At 37.3% G+C, this 20,879-nt stretch overlaps 1 protein-coding gene and 1 long non-coding RNA gene across 11 annotated transcripts in view; one reads left to right on the forward strand and one right to left on the reverse strand.

The window, feature by feature from the left end:
• Positions 1-11,344, forward strand: part of LOC110813186 (calcium-transporting ATPase 9, plasma membrane-type-like) — a 43,684-nt gene extending 32,340 nt beyond the window's left edge. For 7 of the 9 annotated variants that reach the window (XM_088220572.1, XM_088220575.1, XM_088220570.1 and 4 more), the window contains 19 exons: positions 92-147; positions 260-302; positions 373-456; positions 666-803; positions 956-1,021; positions 1,105-1,203; positions 1,957-2,067; positions 2,623-2,790; positions 3,117-3,176; positions 3,407-3,571; positions 3,729-3,845; positions 4,081-4,179; positions 8,906-9,043; positions 9,508-9,608; positions 9,934-9,979; positions 10,069-10,203; positions 10,400-10,507; positions 10,582-10,673; positions 10,844-11,344. In XM_088220572.1, the coding sequence (XP_088076698.1) occupies positions 92-147; positions 260-302; positions 373-456; positions 666-803; positions 956-1,021; positions 1,105-1,203; positions 1,957-2,067; positions 2,623-2,790; positions 3,117-3,176; positions 3,407-3,571; positions 3,729-3,845; positions 4,081-4,179; positions 8,906-9,043; positions 9,508-9,608; positions 9,934-9,979; positions 10,069-10,203; positions 10,400-10,507; positions 10,582-10,673; positions 10,844-10,949 (1,932 nt within the window). In that variant the 3' untranslated portion in view covers positions 10,950-11,344. Of the gene's footprint in view, positions 1-91; positions 148-259; positions 303-372; positions 457-665; positions 804-955; positions 1,022-1,104; positions 1,204-1,956; positions 2,068-2,622; positions 2,791-3,116; positions 3,177-3,406; positions 3,572-3,728; positions 3,846-4,080; positions 4,180-8,051; positions 8,148-8,279; positions 8,386-8,905; positions 9,044-9,507; positions 9,609-9,933; positions 9,980-10,068; positions 10,204-10,399; positions 10,508-10,581; positions 10,674-10,843 lie in introns of those variants that run through there. The other 2 variants (XR_015819378.1, XM_088220577.1) reach the window with 2 other exon arrangements.
• A 324-nt stretch (positions 11,345-11,668) lies between these two features.
• LOC148265819 (uncharacterized) lies at positions 11,669-18,089 on the reverse strand. 2 transcript variants are annotated; one of them, XR_015819380.1, is made up of 3 exons: positions 17,335-18,089; positions 13,480-17,005; positions 11,669-11,849 (listed from the first exon to the last, which is right to left on the reverse strand). It is a non-coding gene; the product is annotated as an uncharacterized LOC148265819 (long non-coding RNA). The 2 variants fall into 2 exon arrangements; XR_015819379.1 differs by having other exon boundaries at positions 13,480-18,089.
• Positions 18,090-20,879: the final 2,790 nt, after the last annotated feature.

The following is a 20,879-nucleotide window of genomic DNA, read 5'->3' on the forward strand; positions in this document are numbered from 1 at the left end:
GATATTTGATATATTTGTATATTTTGATATATTTGTATATTTTGATTACTAATATTTGGTTTTGTATTAATTCTTGTCTGGATCCATTCAGGTTACTATTGTAGTTGTTGCTGTACCTGAAGGGCTGCCTCTGGCTGTTACTTTAACGTAAGTTTACATCGTTGGTCTTGATGAATCATATACATATATGTATATATGCAACGATCATTTTTTCTTATTCTAATTGATCTTAGTTACCTTTAAACATAATTTATGACAGTTTGGCATACTCAATGAGAAAGATGATGGCAGATAAAGCTTTGGCAAGTATCATCATCATCACTTCTTTCAAACTACTAATAGCACATTCTCTGAAAGCCTCTACACTTGCAGGTTCGGCGACTTTCAGCATGTGAAACTATGGGTTCTGCAACAACCATTTGCAGTGATAAAACTGGAACATTGACGTTGAATCAGGTACATGATAACCAGGAGATATCATGCATTTGAGACTTGTCTCACACTAATATCTGCACTTTGCATTCATTACATTCTTATGATTGTTGATTTTGAACTTTTTGAATGGCCTTTCCAACAGGTTAATTTAAAGCAGGATGGAAGTTGTTACTTATATACTTCAATATTTGTTTGAAATTAATCAATGTCGTGGTGAATCTTATTTACAGATGACAGTTGTAGAGGCATATGCTGGGAAAAAGAAGATGAACCCACCAGAGGACTCCTCTCAGCTTCACCCAGCTCTGGCTTCTCTTCTGCACCAGGGTGTGGCACAGAACACCACAGGCAATGTTTTTGTTCCTAAGGTGGATATTTATTTATCTTAATTACTGTGTTTTGCAATAAAGCACTTCTTGAATAATTTGGGGCTATTTCCGTTCTACATTACTTATTTTCCTTGTTATGGGAATTACAACCCAACTCCATGCACATAAAACTAGTTTTTGCACATTGCCAGGATGGTGGAGCTGCGGAAATTTCTGGATCTCCTACAGAAAAGGCTATTCTTTCATGGGCGATCAAGGTAGCTCTTTAATTTATTTATCCGGTTGCATATGATTCTTTTCTTCTCTAAACTTGCTCATAGTTCTGAAATCCTTGTTGCAGTTGGGGATGAAATTTGATGTTGTCAGATCAGAATCCCTAGTTATCCATGTTTTCCCTTTCAACTCAGACAAAAAGCGAGGAGGTGTGGCAGTAAAAGGGGTAATGCCTTCATCCTATCTCAGAATTTCTCCAGCCAAATATTTTAAGAGCTTATATAAGAATTATTGCTGTATGCATTGCAAAAGGCCTCTAGATTCCCTGCCTTGTGATGTTTGCAATGACATCGGATGTATTGTTTTCACCATGGCTCTAGAGTCTCTGAATGCAAAGCATCTCTTTTATCAATTGGCTAACAATGTGGCCCCACCGCACCCATGGAGGCATAGGTTCAGGAGTTAATACATCGTGAGTGGATGTCCAGTGTTCCTATAATTATAGAGAAGGCAACAATATGTGAACTTCCTCACCACATTAGCCTAGCAATACCGAGTTGCTACCACCTAACTTGATCAACCACCCGAGAGTTTGGAACTCCACTCATATCTAAACAGTTGTGGTACTTCCTGTTATTGTTGTAGGACAATGAGTTTGTTGTTTTTCCCTTATGTTTAGCAAAAAAGAAGTATCAAATGGACCTTTATTGTTTCTCATCTCTATGCTTTTGGTTTGGAATCCTTTGCAGTTAATTTTGCTTTTCCAATAAATCCAAAATGCACATAAACATCCTCCATGTTTCTTTTAAAGGTCATATGTCATGATCATCTTTCTACTCAAAACATATTTTTCTCTTCCCAAAGAAGGAAAGAGGTGCATAGTCTCTCTTAGTCATCACTTCACTTAGCTAATGCCAATGCTGATAATAAGCTCTCTTTTGTCTTATGCTAATGAGCATCCCTGCTTGATAAATGGCAGGCTGACTCTGAAGTTCATATACATTGGAAGGGAGCAGCTGAGATAGTTCTAGCCTTGTGCACGCATTATCTTGACTCAAATGGTCACCGGCAACCTATTGATGAAGAGAAGGTTAGTGAAAATTCTCTTATACTGAAGTGATAAGAAGGAAATCTAAAATTCGTGTTTGAGACAATAACTTTAAATTAAAGGTTACTCTTGAGCAGTGCATCAGTGTGCTATCATATTACTATTTGTCAATGACATTGTCTGCTATTTTTTAACCAATTGGATGCTGGCATTTCTGGATCAGTATCGGTAGGCATGAATGTAATGCAAAAGCAATTGCTATTTATTGATATGGGAAAACCATGAAATTATAGAAACCACATAGTTCGAGTTTTGTTATTTTTAGTGCTTATTTATGAATATATATCTGCATATATATATATATATATACGTATATGTATTTGTGTCTAATTTGAGTAACTGCTTTAATTCTGCATTGGGATGAGCTAAACAATTCTGATATTAGTTTGATGCTTGAGAGCACTGAACATCAGAAGATATGATATATCATTATTCTCTTTCAATTTGAGTATCCATATATAATAAATTTAGATATTTCTAAAGCTCTTAGATAAGCTTTTGGATGAGTTTTTCTTTCTTCTTGAGATCTTTATGTAGGATTTTTTCAAGGCTGCTATTGATAGCATGGCTGCTAGTAGCTTGCGTTGTGTTGCCATTGCTTACAGATCGTTTGAGTTGGACAAAGTTCCTAAAGATGAAGAGAGTTTAGATAAATGGGTTTTACCTGAAGAGGAGCTGGTTCTGCTTGCTATTGTTGGTATAAAGGTATACATCCTGAACTTATTCTACTACTGCAGTATGAATTCCAGATCTGTCTTTAATTTTGTGAAAATGAGTGAACTTTTCCTGTTGGATTTTGGTATTCCTGACCATGTATAGAAAAATTGTATGTGGATTATTGGAAGGTTGTTAACAAACTGCATTATAATATGATCAAAATATTTCTTTGGCTGAACATGTAGTAACATCATGTTAGTTGTGCCAGTGTTTCTCTACTGATTATTTACTGTTAACATGAGCTCTGTCATGTACGACTTGCCTCTTATCGTGAAATAATCAATGCTTCTTTTTGCTCATGGTTTCATTTGTAGGATCCTTGTCGTCCTGGTGTCAACGATGCAGTCAGAGTCTGCAGGGAAGCTGGTGTTAAGGTAATCTGCCACATAGTTGTTAATTGTCTTTGGAAAAGATATTTTCTAAATGCCTTTTTTTTCCTCGAACTGTTCAACAATGCTGCTATTAGAGAGTTTCTTCTTTGAATTTTTTGCTTGTCCTTTTCTATCTCTTTCTTTAGTTCCTATGTGAACTTTATGTATAGTTTTTATAAATAATTAAACTATTGAGAAATGGCTATTGAGGATATAATCTTCGGGATCTGTAGGTACGCATGGTTACTGGAGACAATCTTCAAACAGCGAAGGCAATAGCCTTGGAGTGTGGCATACTTGGTTCAGATGCTGATGCTACAGAACCAACTATCATCGAAGGAAGGATATTCCGTGCACTATCTGAAAGAGAGAGAGAACAAATTGCAAAGAAAATAACGGTATGATCACGAATGTCAGTGTTCAAAACATACATGCACTAGCTATATATTCTCAAGAAGTTTACAGATTTTAGTGATTGCATTCGTAACATGTGGTTGCATGTTTTCTCTGGTTGGGCTAAAACATGATGTAAAAGCTAATTAGAACTATTAATAGGTTATGGGGAGATCTTCACCTAATGATAAGCTTTTGCTTGTACAAGCACTACGGAAGGGAGGCGATGTTGTTGCTGTGACTGGAGATGGCACTAATGATGCTCCTGCACTTCATGAGGTTTGTTGTCTTTACTTTCATTTAGTTCATGATATCAGCATTATTATAGCTTTTTTCATAGTTTTCAATGTTGTGTCATTACTCTCACTTATATGCTCCCTGAGCTGTAATTAAGTCATCATCTAAAGTACTTTAGCCTCCATTATCCTCTAATGAAAGAACTTTATTCTCATCTCTATCTTCCCATTATATGTATTTTCCAAGTGGATTTTGCTTTTACCTTTCTTTATTTTAGGCAGATATAGGTCTCTCCATGGGCATTCAAGGGACAGAAGTTGCAAAAGAAAGTTCAGATATTATTATTTTGGATGATAACTTTGCATCTGTTGTAAAGGTGTGTAGAAATATTACAATTGTTTAAATGCTTATATTATTACATCCATATTCTTTCTGCCTTCTGCCTGATTTGTCTACTGGAGTTTCACTTCCATGTGTTCACAGTTGTATTTTAAAATAGCATCACAAAATGCAGCAAAGGTTTCTGCTTTACTTGCTAAGAAAGTTACTAAATATATTTATGTTGCTAAGTTTTAGGTTACCATAAAAACAATTTTAGCATACTTACCCTCTGATTTTTCTTTTGCTTACTCGGGGATATTTTGCTGCTATGTTGAATTGAATTTATGAACAAATATAGACAGTTCAACTATCTCCCTAAGATGCTATTTTCTTTTTTCTTTGGAGACTATGATGGAAGACGGAAAAATAAGGCCACGTTACTTGGGATGACCAATGATGAGCAAGTTACAAGCTCCTAGAGTGGTTCATATTGGCTTTGTGTGTGTTGCTGGGTGTTGGCTCTATGGGTTTGGAAGGACAGAAGCTGGTGAAAACAGAAAAGCTATAAAAACAGAGAAATGCAGAGCAGAGAAGAGAGTGAGAGAAGAAGATTAAATTTGAGGCTTAAATACTGATTCTTCTGGTTCATTAGATTCTTAAATAATCGAAATACAAGTTGCAGTCCAAGGCAGCTAGTGATCTTCCAAAAATGGAAAAAAAATAGATTGTTTATAACCTTAAACTATTCCAAGAAAACTTTTTCACTAATACAAGTTTTTCACGTAGCTTAAAACAAAAGATAAAGAAGTAAGGCATGACTAAAACATTTGTTTAATGATGGACAACAAAATGTCTATCCTTCAACACTCCTTACTGGTACTTCTACTTACAGTACCAAGCATTCTTCTTAGATCCTAAAATCCTGGCTTAAGCAGTGACTTGGTCAGGATATCGTTTAGTTACTTCTCTGATCTACAATGGTTTGACACAACCTCTTCATTCTTCTCAACATAAGTAACTGTTAATTTTTGGAAAAAAAAAATAATTTTATTTTTTACCTTTTAGGTTATTACACTTGGTGTATTTCTAAAATTCTTAACCTACTAATTAGGAAATAACTATTTTACAAAAATACTAATTATATGAGATCACTATTTTAATAGAATTCTAATTATATAATACTAACTAGTTAAATAATAAACTAAAATAATTAAATAATAAACTAATTAAATAATAAAATATCATATTTAACACTGTTCTCAAGTTGGTGTAGAGATATTACACATGCTCAACTTGCAAATTGAATTGCAAATCCGAGGTATATGCGCGCTGAAGAGCTGAAAAAGGACCAAAAAAGACTGGTCGGAAAGGCTCGCTTGCAAAAGAAGTGGATCTGCATCGGATTGCGAAACTAGAGGCAGACGCGCGCAAAAGAGCCAAACAAAGGATAGAAAAGGCTGATCAAAAGAGCTTGTGTGTGAAGAAAGCCTAGTCGCAAAATTAGAGGTGGCGCACGCAGAGGAGTCAGAAAAAGGACTAGAAAATGTTGGTCGGAACAGTTCACGCGCGGAGGAAGCAGATCTGTCTAACAATGCAGCGGTTAGGCTCAAAACAGTTCGACTCAACTCGAAACGGCTTGAACTCGGCTCAGGTAACAGCCCAGCTCAGGCTCGTCTTCTCTAGACAAATTTTTGAACGTGTGCAGAAAAATAGAATGACGCGGCCTTTTTACTGGCACCTATGGATGCCAGTAAAAAGGCCTATTGATTGATTGAGACCTTATAATTTCCATTCTGAAGAAGTATTTTAGGTTCTCTAGGTCTTTGACTTTGAATTCATGAGGTAGAACTTTCTTAATTTATATAATTTCCTCTTCATGATTTCCTATAAGATAATATCATTTACATAGACAATTATGATAGATATCCTTCCACTAGGAAAATGTTTAACAAATAGGATATGATTTGAATGACAATGAACATATTCAAGTTTCTTTACAGCCTTAGAGAATCTCTCAAACCAGGCTCTAGGTGATTGCATGAGACCATAGAGAGATTTTTCGATCTTACAAACCTGGTTTGAGTTAATCTGACCTTTGAGGTCTTTAGGGATCTCCATGCATTTCTTCTTTTAGGTTCCCATTGAGAAAGACATTCCTGATGTCTAACTGATGAAGCTTCCAATCAAAATTCGCTACCAATGACAAGAGAACTCGAATGGTATTAAGTTTTATAATTGGTGCTAAAATCTCCTAATAGTCAATACCATAGACTTGAATAAAGCCTTTAGCAACCAAACAACCCTTGAATCTGTCTATGGTACCATCTACTTGTGTTTAACAATGAAGATCCACTTGCATCCTACAGGTTTTTTTCTTAGATCTTAATCAACAAGTTCCATGTACCACTTTTCGCAAGTGCTCTGAGCTCTTCAATATCAGCTTGCTTCCACTCATGATCTTGCATGGCTTCTTGAATTCTATAAGGAATCTGAAATTTCGTAAGTTTAGCGGCAAAAGCATGATATTTACATGAAAATTTCTTATATGACATGAAGTTGTGAATAGGATAATTAATACATGACCTCACTCCTTTCCTTTGACCATTTGGTAAATCAAGATGTTGAAATGTCAACTGATTAGAAGTTTTAACTGATCGTGTCTCTTCCCAGATTGATCAAATAGAATTATATTTTCTGACTTTTAGACTGGTTTTAACCAGTTTATATACAGAAAAGAATCTTCAATAAGAAAGGGAGAGTTGATAAATATCTAGACATAAGGAAATAACATCAATGCCTAAAATTAGCTAATTAAACCTCCAATAAAAGCAAGAATCAAATCTCGTAAGTAATACACAATAAAATAGGAAATAAAAGATAACAAATTAAAGCATAGATAATTCTACACTTTATCAAACATTCAAATTTTTTTGATCTAGTTAGGTACTAAAAGAACATTAGAAATCACTTAATATATGTTGTTGTCATTATTGAAATGTCTGCCTTGCCTTCAACTTCCAAGCACCCTTCACTGCCAATTCTGACCTTCAAAACAGAGGATCTATCCAGTTTATCAAACAGACTTCGGTCATGAGTCATGTGATTGGTACATCCAATGTCAATTAGCCAAGAACCAATGTTGGTGCTAGTTTAGTAGCAACCTTCGCATCCTGCTGTTCTTTGTCTTCTAAAACTTTAGCCTTCTGTCCATGTTGCATTTTCTTGCCTTTGCATATATTTTCCATATGTTCAAAAGCCTTATAATACATGCACTGGACTCCACTTCTAAATGAGCAATACTTCTCTAAGTGATTGGCTTTTTGGCAATTTGAACAAGGTGGGAACTTTTCTTTTCTTCTTCCTTTCCTTGTTTCCTTTTTGCTTCTCCTTCTTTCTTCAGTCCTGCCTCCTGCCATATTTTCTTGACTCTTGTCTTTGTTTTTTACCGCAAAAGCTCCTTCCATAGCGTCAGTCATTCTCAAGGATCTCCTTGGCTCAGTTGCTTGCCAGACACACTAATTCTGTCAAAGTGATTTTCGGATGTTCTTTGAGTCTTCAAGAGAAGAGATTTTTGCTTCAAACCTCTCCATAATACTTACAAGCACCCTTTCATGTACCTTTTTATCTGTTCGTTCTTCTCTGAGCATCCTCATTTGGTTTACGACCATCACCCAATTTCTAAACTAATTTACAGATTCTGGATCACTCATTCTAAGGACTTCAAACTCTTTTCTGTAGGTTTAGCAGTCGCATTTTTTTTTGTTTTCTCACATCCTTAGGACTCTTTCTTGATTCTGCCCAAATATTACTTCAGATATAGCTTTTTATTTTTTTGCATCTCACCCTTGATGCTTCATTTTTATTATTGGTTGGGTTTACTCTTAAGTGAGGAGGATACTCACCACCTTCTACGGCTTCTTCCCACAGGCCCATCTCCTTCAGAAGAACCTTCATTCTCACAGCCCGAAGCTGATAATTTCTCCAGTAAAAACCGGTGGAGAAACACTCCCTGAATGATCTCAGGTCATATTTAGAAAGTTATGGTGTTCGATGGATTGGTTTTACTGGTTTTGCAGCAGAAAAGGATTTGTTGTTTGGTCCCTCAAAGAGCATATAAACTCTGAAACCAATTGTTGGCTTTCTGCATGTTATCAGGTGTTGGCTGCCTGTGCGTTTGCAAAGACAGAAACTGGTGAAAACAGAAGGAAAGAGAGAAGCTAGGGAAAACAGAGAAACGCAAAGCAGAGAAGAGTATAAAAGAAGACAAAATGTGAGGCTAAAAAACTGATTCTTCTACTTCATTAGATCCTGAAATAATCCTAGTACAACTTGCTTTCCAAGACAGCTAAAGATATTCCAAAAATAGCAAAAACAAAAAAGATTCCTTATAACCTTAAACATTCCAGGAAGAACTTGTTCACTAGTAGAGGTTTTTGACACAGCTTAAACCAAAAAATAAGAAAAATCATGGAAAAACATTGTTTGAGGATTAACAGCAAACTGTCAACCCTTCAACAGTTGACACCATTTCTTTTTACTATCTTGTACCATTTGTAGAATCTCTACATCTATTTTGACCTATAAAACGAAAAGTGCTTACTGTAAGATCATATATTTACTAATTAGGATCTATGGAAATTTTGTTCTCAAAGTTATTTTTATGATTTTTTGATTGTTCTACAGTTTATCTTTTTTGTTTGCTTCTCTTCTCTAATTTTTCTCACTGAATTTCTGAAAGATTTATATTACCTTACAAGGATTATTTTTATCATCTTTTGCAGGTTGTCCGCTGGGGACGTTCTGTGTATGCTAATATCCAGAAATTTATACAATTCCAGCTTACTGTCAATGTTGCAGCTCTTGTAATTAATGTTGTCGCAGCGGTGTCCTCTGGTGATGTTCCTTTAAAAGCAGTGCAGGTTGCTTCTTTCTCTCTCTCATATATTATATGTTCTGAGATGATCATGGTTAAAATAACCTTGACATAGCATATGCTACATAACTATTCATACTTGGATTGGGGAGAGAAGCAGGAGGGTAAATTCAGTGAGAAAAACTGTTGCTTGCCAAAAATCAACAGGATGTTTACATGTGGAATTTCCTAGGCTTATACTTGATTGATAATATATTTTCGCTTCTGGTGTTTCTGTAACTCCATAAGAATGACAATATAAATTTTCGTACTTGTGCATAATTATATTTTTAAGTTTCTTTTGTTGACTGGGAAAGAAACTGTTTTGTAAAGGAAGTTGCATATTCTGTGTTTGATTTCAAATATGAAAGATGGAATTTGCTGAGCAACTCAAGAAATACTGCAGCAAAATGTGCTTCTGCGCTGATCCATGATTTTCTTATTTTCTTTAGTTGTTTATATGTTTTACAGCTACTCTGGGTTAACCTTATCATGGACACCCTTGGGGCACTTGCACTGGCTACTGAACCACCAACAGACCACCTTATGCACAGATCGCCTGTTGGCCGAAGGTTTGTAGTTGTGAGCTTGTTGAAAATATGATGTATAACTTGATGTATTCTCTATTTTAATATGAATAAATAAATAATGGCTTACACTAATTTGATTGTTCTGATTGTTGGTGGATCATGCCGAAGTTGTAGGCTTCTGCTTCTAATGGATCATTGATTGTTCAGCTTTCAGATAAATTTGTTGGAAATTGACTTTGCATTTTCTTTGTTCCTCCATATTTGATCATGAGAAAGGCTCTGAAAACATGCTTGTCTTGTCTTTTTACTTGAACTGTCTCAATCGTTAGTATTTGATTGTTTGGGATGGCATTATTGTTTTTCTCAGGGAACCGCTTATAACAAACATCATGTGGAGGAATATACTTGTACAGGTACATTTTCTTTATAAGGTCTTTCGTTAGGATAAGTTTAATAAACAGCTTTCTGATTTATTGCTGTTTATCTTTTTTCTTTGGTATAGGCTATGTATCAAGTTGCAGTCCTCCTTGTGCTCAACTTTGCAGGGCCAACTGTTCTTAGGTTGACTCATGACAGCAGAGAACATGCTGTTGAAGTGAACAACACTATGATCTTCAATGCGTTTGTCATGTGTCAAGTAAGTAAGATTTTTGGTACCAACCATTTCAGGAGAGATAAATACCAAAACTCTGGAACGAATGTTTTTTTTTTTTGGTTAGATTCTTTTCATTAATTAAAGAGATTTAGAGTTTTCCTACTTTAGATTGTATTCTGTTTTTTTTAAGATCATTTTAATGTTCATAGCATATATCTGGTTGATGTTTAAATTACAGATATTCAACGAGTTCAATGCTCGAAAACCCGATGAAATGAATGTCTTCAGAGGCATGACTAAGAACTACCTCTTTATGGGAATTATTATCATTACATTTATGCTCCAGGTAAACCACACCATACATCTTACGTGTAGCATATAACTTTCTCCTGACAGAGCTGATCCTACTTTTCTCTGCAGATAATCATTGTTACATTCCTTGGAAAGTTTGCATCAACAGTCAGCATCAGCTGGCAACTGTGGCTTGCTTCAATTGGAATTGGTCTCCTCAGGTTGCTTCAAATTTGATATGCAACTTCTCAATTCCTGTTTTTATTATTTCGAAGAGGATTTTCTTATCTTTTAATTGAAAAATTAAGTGAGAATTTGCAAATTAGTTCTAAAAAATTAAATGAGGTGGTCATATAAGTTACACTGATAGTCCTTCTATATCATCTGACAGCTGGCCACTTGCCGCAGCTGGAAAACTGATTCCAGTTCCCAGGACTCCAGTTAGTGTGTACTTGAGGAAGACTTTCTGGCGAAGCAGAGCTGCCCAGAATGCCTAACTCTGCTGTGTTTTTGGTTTGTGTTTGATAGACGATTTTCATTGAGGTTGCAATTTGATTAGTTCCAAAGCTGCTGGGATGCATAAAGAATTTCTTTGGTAGAATGAAATACTCCAACTGCTTTGAAGATTTGCAATACAGCTAACAGACATAAGGCTAGGGATTATAGCTAATAACATTGAAAGAGATCCAAAAATTCTATCGTTTGTAAATTTTATTGCATATTCTATTAGTTCTGCAAGTGTTGAACTGAATGGCTTGGACAAAATGTTAGGAGTAGAATGATTATAATAGTAGTAGGCTTTAATTAGATTTTGCGTAAAATTTGTGAAACCACATGCCACATTAATAGGCTGATACTATCTTTCCTAATATACCTTGATCCATTCCTTGCATGAAGAGCTTCTACTTTACCTTTAATTACTTCTTGTCACCATTGAAATATGAATTTTAATATTATGAACTTTGAAATTCATTACTTATGAATGTTGATGCATATTCTCTTTTCTTGACCTCTTGATTTGCAATTTATTTTCATGTATAATTTGTACTCTTGTATGAGTCTATAATAAAGAATCTAAAAGGATTTTGGGTCATAAGGGGGTGATGGGTGGCATGTGGCGTGTGACCTCTTATTCCCAACTCCTTGAGAACAGTCGCCAATCAATCGCAATCGATCCAAAACATGTAGTTAGAAAATTTTATTCATATGCAATTAATTTCATAAAAATAAATCTCTTGAATTAAAATTTTAAACATAAAATTCTTTTACATGAAACAGTTGAGTCACACAAATTTAAATATATAAATTTATAATAGTTTCTACCGAATAATTTAACTTAAAAGTAGAAAATTTTTCTCGCACATTACTAGCTGCTGACCCTATCAGAGTTTCCCAACCTGAAAAGCAATTTAGATTGAAGTAAGTTACAGGCAACTCAGTAAGAAATGTAGTACTAGCAGGCCGCATATTATGCTTTAAAATATTTTAAATGCATTTCAGTTAAAACTCTTCTACAAAATATGTATCATTTTATAAAAATCATTTTATCATTAAAAGCAATAACAATCAATCCATCAATCGATTGATCCATCCATCAATTCCTACTTTACAATGCCCTACTCTACAATCAATAACATGCAATCTCCAATACCACACGTGTTCCTGTCTTCCAATCTCGAAAACCTCATGCAATTATACTCATAATCAAACACATGCAAGCTCTACACATGCACCTGAACTGATTCTGATAAAATGACTCTGACTTTGGACTGACTCTAACTCTTTTTCTTTATTAAGTATTTTACATTCATTTATATCTTTAATTAAGTTCACATTCTCAAACCTATGCACATGACCATTCACACCTATTTCTAAGGAAGCAATTCAGACATTAATCAAAGTCATGAGTAAGGATGTCAATCAAATAATAACGAATACAATCACTCAATCTCTCCGATCGCCATATATGAATCTAATGGTTCAGTGCTCCATCTCGAAAACACTAAACACCGATTCCAATTTAGAACTCAATTACCAGCACCTGCACTTTGATTGAGTCTTAAAATAATTAATACAATATAATTAGACCCTCTAAGAAAATTAGGCCAATCGGATTTTATCATATTATTTGGTGGATTTAAGTTTTATTAGACTCTTCTCTTGTTCTTTCCATCCTTACTGGTCTTTCCTCGGATCACAGCCTAATCCTTTTACCATTTTTTCTTTTTACAATTCATTCATTCCAATACAATCCATTTTAATTCCCTTAATAATAATAACATTTCCAATTCAATCAATCAATAAATAAATCAGATAAATATAGCATACATAAAATAAATAGAAATGACAAACATACTTTTTCAATTAAGATTAAATTCTTATACGTGACCGTAATATATTTATTTTATTTTTACATTCTTATATTTTTAACTTATTTATTTTCTATTCTAATTTTCTATTTTGATTTCCTAATTTTATATGTCTATCTACCTAATTTTATTCTTGTTTTCTCTTCTTATTTATTTCCTTAATTTTATTAGTTTTTATTTACCTCTTATTTTTAAAATTATTTATCAAATTGTTTACTTAATTAATTATTTATAATTTATTACTATAAATAATTTTCGTCATTTTATTCCCAAATCCCCTCATATTATTGCCTATCTATTTTCTAACTTCTTTTTTATAGTGATCCAGCCTATTCTCAATACCTACACATAGTAATGGACATCTAATAATTGAAAACACACAAGAAAATATTAATTTATTTTATTTAAAATCTCATGAATACTCACACACCTACGTTTCATTCAAAATCACATTATTTTCTATTTTCATTCAAATTACACCTTGTACGGATAGAAAACTCATTCAAAGTAATCAGTAGAGTACGTGCGGCTGTATCATACTAAATTCAAGAATTTAGCCCCAATCACATTTCCTGTTTAGTGCTACCTAAACAAATTTACAATTAATTTTTACTAACATCCTATGATCAAAAATCAAATCTAAGAAACTAATACTTACCAATTAATGGACATTCGGGTCTTCTGAAGAAACCCTCTTGGCTCGCCATATGGAAGTGGAGCTAATATTCATATCTTTTGTGGTAGCAGAAGGAGACGCAGGTTGCAACCTCCAAGTTTCCTCCACTGTCACACACACACACCAACCAGCGACCAAATCACGTATCCCAACACGACCAACTGCCTCCAAAGACCCACACAAATGCCCTCACCCAGCGGCTTTGAAACCACATGCGTCAGAAACCTGCGGATTGCACAGATCCGGCACCCTTGGTGCCCGCAACACCAACACGGGCCACTCAACCTACCTTCGCTCACCTCTGCAGTTTCACCCGCGTCTGTTGCGCATAGAAGCCTTCAACCTCACTCCCTTTTCTCCCCTCATGCCTAAATTCCCACGGATCTTGCGAATCGGGCTCTTAGTGCCCGCGGTACCACCTGCACAGCACCTACCTCACACACGCACACTACATCGCACACCATCCCCTTTTTCGTGCTCTTCGCACTACGAACAGAGCCGCACATGCAACATGTGCACGGCACAGCATATTAGAAAAGGAAATAAACAATGAATTTAGAGAAGAAAAATTCTCTTGATTTATGTATATTGATATTTGAATGTATGTTATTTATATATAAAGTAAAAGGCTAAACTAGAAAATTTACATGTAGTTGGTTATAACAGAAAAAATAAATAATTAATTCTAATACTCCCCCTCAAGATGGAAAGTATATATTGATTGTACCCATCTTGCTTAAAAGTGTATGGAACTGTATAGAAGGAAGAGCTTTAGTTATCAAATCCGCGAGTTGGTTGTTGCAAGAGACATGCATGGTTTTGAGTGTTCCAGCTTGGATCTTTTCTCAAACAAAATGACAATCAAACTCGATGTGTTTTCTTCTTTCATGATAAACCGGATTTGCAACTATACGAGGAGTAGTCTCATTGTCAAAATATAATAATGTTGGCCCTATATGTTTGACATTCAAATATTTTATTAAATTCAAGATCCATACTATTTCACATGTTGTATTTGACATAGAACAATATTCAGCTTCTGCAGAAGATCGAGACACAGTTTGTTGCTTCTTGGATTTCCATGATATGAGTGATGATCCGACAAAAATACAATATCCTATCAGAGATCTCCGGGTGTCAAGACAAGTGCCCCAGTCGGTATCAGAGAAGACTTTTACTTGAATATGAGAATTTGCAGGGAAGTAAATCCCTTGTCCTGGTGTTCCTTTAATATACTGTAGAATCCTTAGAGCAGCTTGCAGGTGACTTGTCCGAGGAGCAGCTAAGAACTAACTTAGATGATTAACAGAGTAACAAATGTTCAGCCGAGTGATAGTTAAATATAATAGTTTCCCAATTAACCGTCTATAACTGGTGACATCACCAAGTAGTTCTCCATCTTCCTTGGAAATCTTGAGATTAGGTTCCATAGGAATAGAGGACGACTTGCAATCTAAGTACCCAACCTCAGAGAGCATATCAAGAGCATATTTTCTTTAACATAGAGTTATTCCATCATTGTTTCTGGCAACTGCAAACCCAATGAAACATCTGAGTGGTCCCAACTCTTTCATTTTGAATTTCTGATTCAAGCTGTATGTAAGATCTTTGACAGCATGATCATTATTACTTGTAATTACTATATCATCGACATAAACCAAGAGGGCAATGAAAATATCTTCATAATTTTTTACAAACAGTGGGTAGTCACATTGTGACTGAGAAAAACCTTCTTAAGTCAGGGTTGTGGAAAATTTATAAAACTATTGTCGCGAAACTTGCTTCAATCCATAAATAGACTAGTGTAGTTGACAGACAGCATTCAGTGGAAACGTCTCCCTCTCTCAAGGAGAATATCCTGGAGGAAGAGTCATGTATACTTCTTCCTACACATCCCCATAAAGGAAAGCATTAGTAACAGCTAATTGTGTGAGACTTTAGTGGAAGATAGCAGCCAGAGATAATAAGGTCCTGACAGTGACCAATTTTGCAACCGGTGAGAAAGTGTCAAGGAAATCAATTTCGAACAGTTGAGTATACCCTTTTGCGACTAGTCGTGCCTTATGTCTTTCAATCTGTCCATCAGCTTGATACTTGATTTTATAAACTCACTTACAATCAACAGGTTTCTTTCCTGGTGGTAAAGATACAACTGTCCAGGTATGATTATTGTCCAAAGCACGCAACTCTGTGTGCATGGTATCTTGCCAAATTGGCATCCGGATTGCCTCAAAAAAACTCAGGGGTTCAGTATGTGAAGAAATGGAGCATATATAGGAGTGATATTATAGTGTAAGCTTGTCATATGTAAGAAAAGTGGAAAAAGGATGGTGTGTGCAAGAGGTGTGGTAGCAGTGATAGTTAGACAAGTGGGAAGGAGGTTTACTCTGATGCTGAGGACGAGAAGTGGTGGAGGAATGTGATGAGGTGGCTGGAGAAGAAATATAAGGAGAGTGATCAGTATCTTGTGGAAGAGGTATGACACGATCATAAAAAAAAATCAAATGAAATATTATCTGGCCGATGATGGGAAAAAGGAAAAATGGTCTCATGGAAAACTACATTACGGCAAATGTGGATCTGATTATTTTCGAGATCAAGAAGTTTATAGCCTTTATATCCAAATGGGTATCCAAGGAAGACACAAACACGTGCTCGAGGTGAAAATTTATATCGCTGGTGTGCAAGTATGGAACTATAACATAAACATCCAAAAGAGCGCAAATAATTATAAGAGGGCTTTTGCTTGTTTAAAAGCTTGAAAGGAGTTTTATTAGAAAGTAAAGAAGAAGGGAGGCGATTAATGATATAAACAGCAGTTATGATACAATCACCCCAATAAACAAGTGGAATATTAGATTGAAAAAGAAGAGCACGTGAAACATTCAAAATGTGTTAATGTTTACGTTCCACAATGGAATTTTCTTGTAGAGTTTCAACACAAGAATGATAAGGAAGAATGCATTTAGACTTAAAAAAGGAGTACAAACTTAACTCGTGCGCATTGTCGGACTTCACTAACTTTATAGGGTTTTTGTATTGAGTTAAGATAAAGGTATAAAAATCAAGAAAAATAGTAGTAACATAATATTTTTGGCGAATGAGGTACACACAGGTGGCTCTAGTGCAATCATCAACAATAGCGAAGAAATATTTGTATCCCTCAATAGTGTTGACAGCAAAAGGACCCCATATGTCAATGTGAATTAAATCAAATGGGTTCAGAAACAAATTATTATGTGATATGAAAGATAAATTTTCTTTATTTAGTAAGAGGACAAATAGGGCAATGAAAAGGAGCATTCATCTAAACAACCAGAATATGTAAATCTTTATTTAAATATTGAAGCTTTACAAAAGACGGATGATCCAATCAAAAGTGTCATAGGCTATATTTAGAATCAACAGACTCGGAAACAATGGAATTACAAACAAATTTATTTGTAAAGAAATGATAAAGATTCCCAACTCGTTTACCCCTCCCAATCAACAAGCCCTGAGTAAGGTCCTGAATGACACACAAATCAAGTGAGAAATTAACTATACAATTGTGAGTGGAAGTGAGCATGCTAACGCTTATGAGATTAAAAGTAAATGTGGGAATAAATAGCACATCAACAAATGTAAGAGAAGCTATCGAAATAATATTTCCTACTTGATTGACTATCACTAAGCTATCGTTAGGCAAATTAACAGGGAAATGATCAACATGCTTAAGTTTTGTGAATAAATAGTGGTGGCAGCAAGTGTGGTGGGTGGCTTCAGTGTCAAGAATTCATATGTGGGTGTTGGGTAAGTGTGTAAATAGAGATAAACAGAAGGAAGAGGTAAGTATACCTGAGATGGTGGAAATAGACGGTGCAGCCGAGTCAAAGCCGGAGGCAAAATCCTGAGGCATGGAAGGAGAAGGCGTAGCATGGAGACGTGTGCTTAAATGGGCAATAATGTCCTGGATTTGATCTGTGGTGAGAGCCATAACAGAGGTGGCGGAGCTGGAGGTGGCAAACGGCACGCCGATGAAATCAGTGGGAGTAACAGTGGAAGAGACGCGGGGAATAAGAAGATTGTAACCCAACGGACTTTAGTGAAGACCCAATTTGTGAAGATCCACGCTGTTGGGCTTTAGTGGTAGCAGATGGGCCGGATGTGCCTTTGGATTTGGACCAATAGCCAGGCAGGTACCCATATAGTTTATAATATCGGTCCACTACATGGCCCAGAAGCCCACAATGGGTACATGTGGGCCTTCTTCTTCCCCCCTATGCTAAGGCAACATTGGCAAATTCCATCGTGTCGCTAAATGCCTCTGTTCCAACGGCATTTTTAACAACCCAATGTCTCTCCTCCTGAATCACGAGATTAAAGACTTTCAAGATGGAAGGAGGTGTTTCCATTATGAGGATTTGGCTTTGTATGGACATGTAAGAATCGTCGAGTCCCATTAAGAAGAGCATGACGAATTCCTACTCCATATAATCATTCCAGGCTTTCATTCCTCCACAACAGCATACCAAAAAGGGCTAGTAAGTTTTAAGTTCGTCCCACAACATTTTCATTCTCGTATGGTAGCTATTAACATTGAGGGTCCCTTGCACTGATGTAGCACCCGGAAAGGAGGAGGAAAAAAAAAAAAAAAAAAAAAGGGGAGGGCCACGTCAGCAGCCACGTCAGCAGGCCCGGTCAGCACCCGGCCAACCAGGGCCTGCCACGTGGCAAGATCGCGTCACTCCGAAAGGAGCCACGTTGGCGATCCGCGTGGGTGCGATCCGACGGCCCAGATCAATCGCGCGATCGGACGGCCCAGATTCAAACGCACGGACGGCCCAGATTCAATCAAAAACGAACGGCCCAGATTAAAACGAAATGAACGGCTGTGATCAAAAGGCAAGGGGTTATAAATAGAACCCCCACACCAGACCACAAACCCTAGCCGCCAGCCGCTCGCCGGAGAAGACGAACCAGAGGCCGACCGCCGCCACCCGCCGCCACTCGCCGCCGCACCGGGGAAATTTCCATCCGCCGATCGAGGTAAATTTCATACCCCCGACTTGTTTTTCCCCACTGATTCCTCCTATGGCCAAATCGAAGCCGAAATCCTGGCCAAACGGCCGGAATACGCGGTCGAAGCCCAGCGGCGCCGCCGCGCCCCCTCTCGGTTTTTGCCTCCGACGAGGCCCTTCCCGGCCTCCGTTCGATGCAATTTTTATATCACCGTGATCACCATTCTTTTCTCTACAGGTTGACCGAAGCCAAATCACCAAAACACGAACCTCGCCGGAGAGTCGCCGTACCCGAGAGCGCCGCCGCCGGTAAGCTCCGCTTTTCCGTGATTTTTGGCCCCCCGAGGGCCCTAGGGTTGTTTTCTGACAAGGACCAATGCGAGTGTGGCCGAATTCGGCCGAAAACGGCCGAAAATAGTCAACCCGAGGCGACTCGCCGCCGCCAGCGGCGGCGCCGTCGCCGGAGCACGGCGGAGCCGCCGTGCCGGAGTTGCGATTTGGTCCGAAAGGGGCCCTGGGCCTAATTTGGATTTTTTTTGGAACACGTGCAGGTACTGTTAGTGTGTTTCAGTTCCCCGGGAAAAATTCAGGGAAAATTAGGGACGGCCTGCAGGCGCACTGTGAATCGTATTCGGATCCCGAAAACAAGTAAGGACCCCTCACCCTATTTCCTATCACGGTATTAAAGTTCAAAATGATAAAACGGTATTTCTTGAATTAACGCATGTGTGAAATTGCTTAAGGTAGCTAATGGAGCCCGAGTCTAGTGTGATTGGTGGTTTACTGTTATTTGGCCTGTTTACAGCTTTAAATGCAAAATGAGGTTTGATGTGTTTATTTTACAGATTTGTGTGCATTTACTACGTTTTTATTAATCATGGGTTGAATGACTGAAAAACCGATACTGTATGTTGTCTGTTTGGCATGAACTACTGTTTGCTTGTTTGTATGTGAATTGATGATGCTTATTGAGGAAAAGGAAAATGAAAGATTGTGTAGACTGATAATTGTATGATGGGGTTAGCCTGACTAGATATCCTGGGAGATGGTGGACGGACCGGGTCCGTAGGGAATCCTACCGGGATTGTGGTCTCACATGCCGGACGGGGTATGGAGATCTTATGGTTTTGGCGCCCATACCGGACGGGGTATGGGGACGGCCCGTTTCACCCTCATACCGGACGGGGTATTGAGGTTCATGGTTTTGGCGCCCATACCGGACGGGGTATGGGGACGGCCCTGGAAACTGATTATGAATGTTAAAGATTAACGGGTAGCGGAACCCCTATGGACCCCCACGGATACTAGTAGGCTGGTAAATGAGAAAAGAGATATGTTGTACAATGATTGAATTACAAGAGGCGTGATAAGTGTTATGTTTTACAGCTTAGATTATTCAATGATTATGATGATGTTATTGTTTTTCTCATATTGTTTTCATAAATTCCACCAAGGTAAGTAGATGGTAAAGGTTTTCATGTTAATAAACGAGTTTGTTGTAAATTATGCTCCATTGGTCTTTTTGTGGTTTTCTACCCACCTTTATCTCCGTGACGGTGAGATATCGTGATGTTCTTACTGGGCTAGTGTAGCTCACTCCTTAATTAACCATTTCAGATCAGGAAGACATGGTTCCCGAGCCCGTTCCGCAGGAGGACGACGAAGGGGATGCCTAGAGACTCTGTAGTCATACGCATAGTTTATTTTCGAGTTTTCTTTCTTAGTTAGTTTAACCTTTTATATTTTAAGTACGTTTTTTTTTGTTTTTCGTGTAAGGGATGTTAACTGAAATTTTGATCTCGCTTCCGCATTCGATATATTTAAATACTCATTTTTTTTTTTATATTTTCCGGGGTTGTTACAACTGAGCTATTCATCATTTGTTTTAGCTGAAAAATGCCAGGGGCATTGCTTTGTTGGAACCAGTAATGGAGGTCGACCCACATTGCCTGCGCACTATCAAGGTAGAGGAGAATGTCTGCTATATCTTTTGCCACGGCATTGAGAAACCAGGAGAGAACCATGTTGTTGCAGCGGAACCACGCCCCTGCCATAGGATCTATCTCAGCCGGTTGAGCAATAGATCTATCCACGAAGTTAAATTTATTTTTGGTGTTCAAAGCGACGCACATCGCGTGCAACCAAGTGTTGTAATTATTCCTATCCAGTGTGTAAAAGACCAACGTAAGCCCAGGATGATCTGAGCTATGAAGAAAAAATGGGTTATGGGTTTCATCTGAATGGGTGTTTTGTGAGGTTTGGGTGGTCTGTGAATTTTGGGTTGAAAATGCCATCAACGGCTGAAATTGATTTTGTGATGAGGAGCCACCACCACCTCTGGCCATAGTAGCTTAATGAGGTGCAGCGAAAATGGTAGGAACT

Source organism: Carica papaya, chromosome 5 (assembly GCF_054855325.1).
Source record: "Carica papaya isolate Zhongbai chromosome 5, ASM5485532v1, whole genome shotgun sequence".
In the NCBI taxonomy this organism is placed as follows: domain Eukaryota; kingdom Viridiplantae; phylum Streptophyta; class Magnoliopsida; order Brassicales; family Caricaceae; genus Carica; species Carica papaya.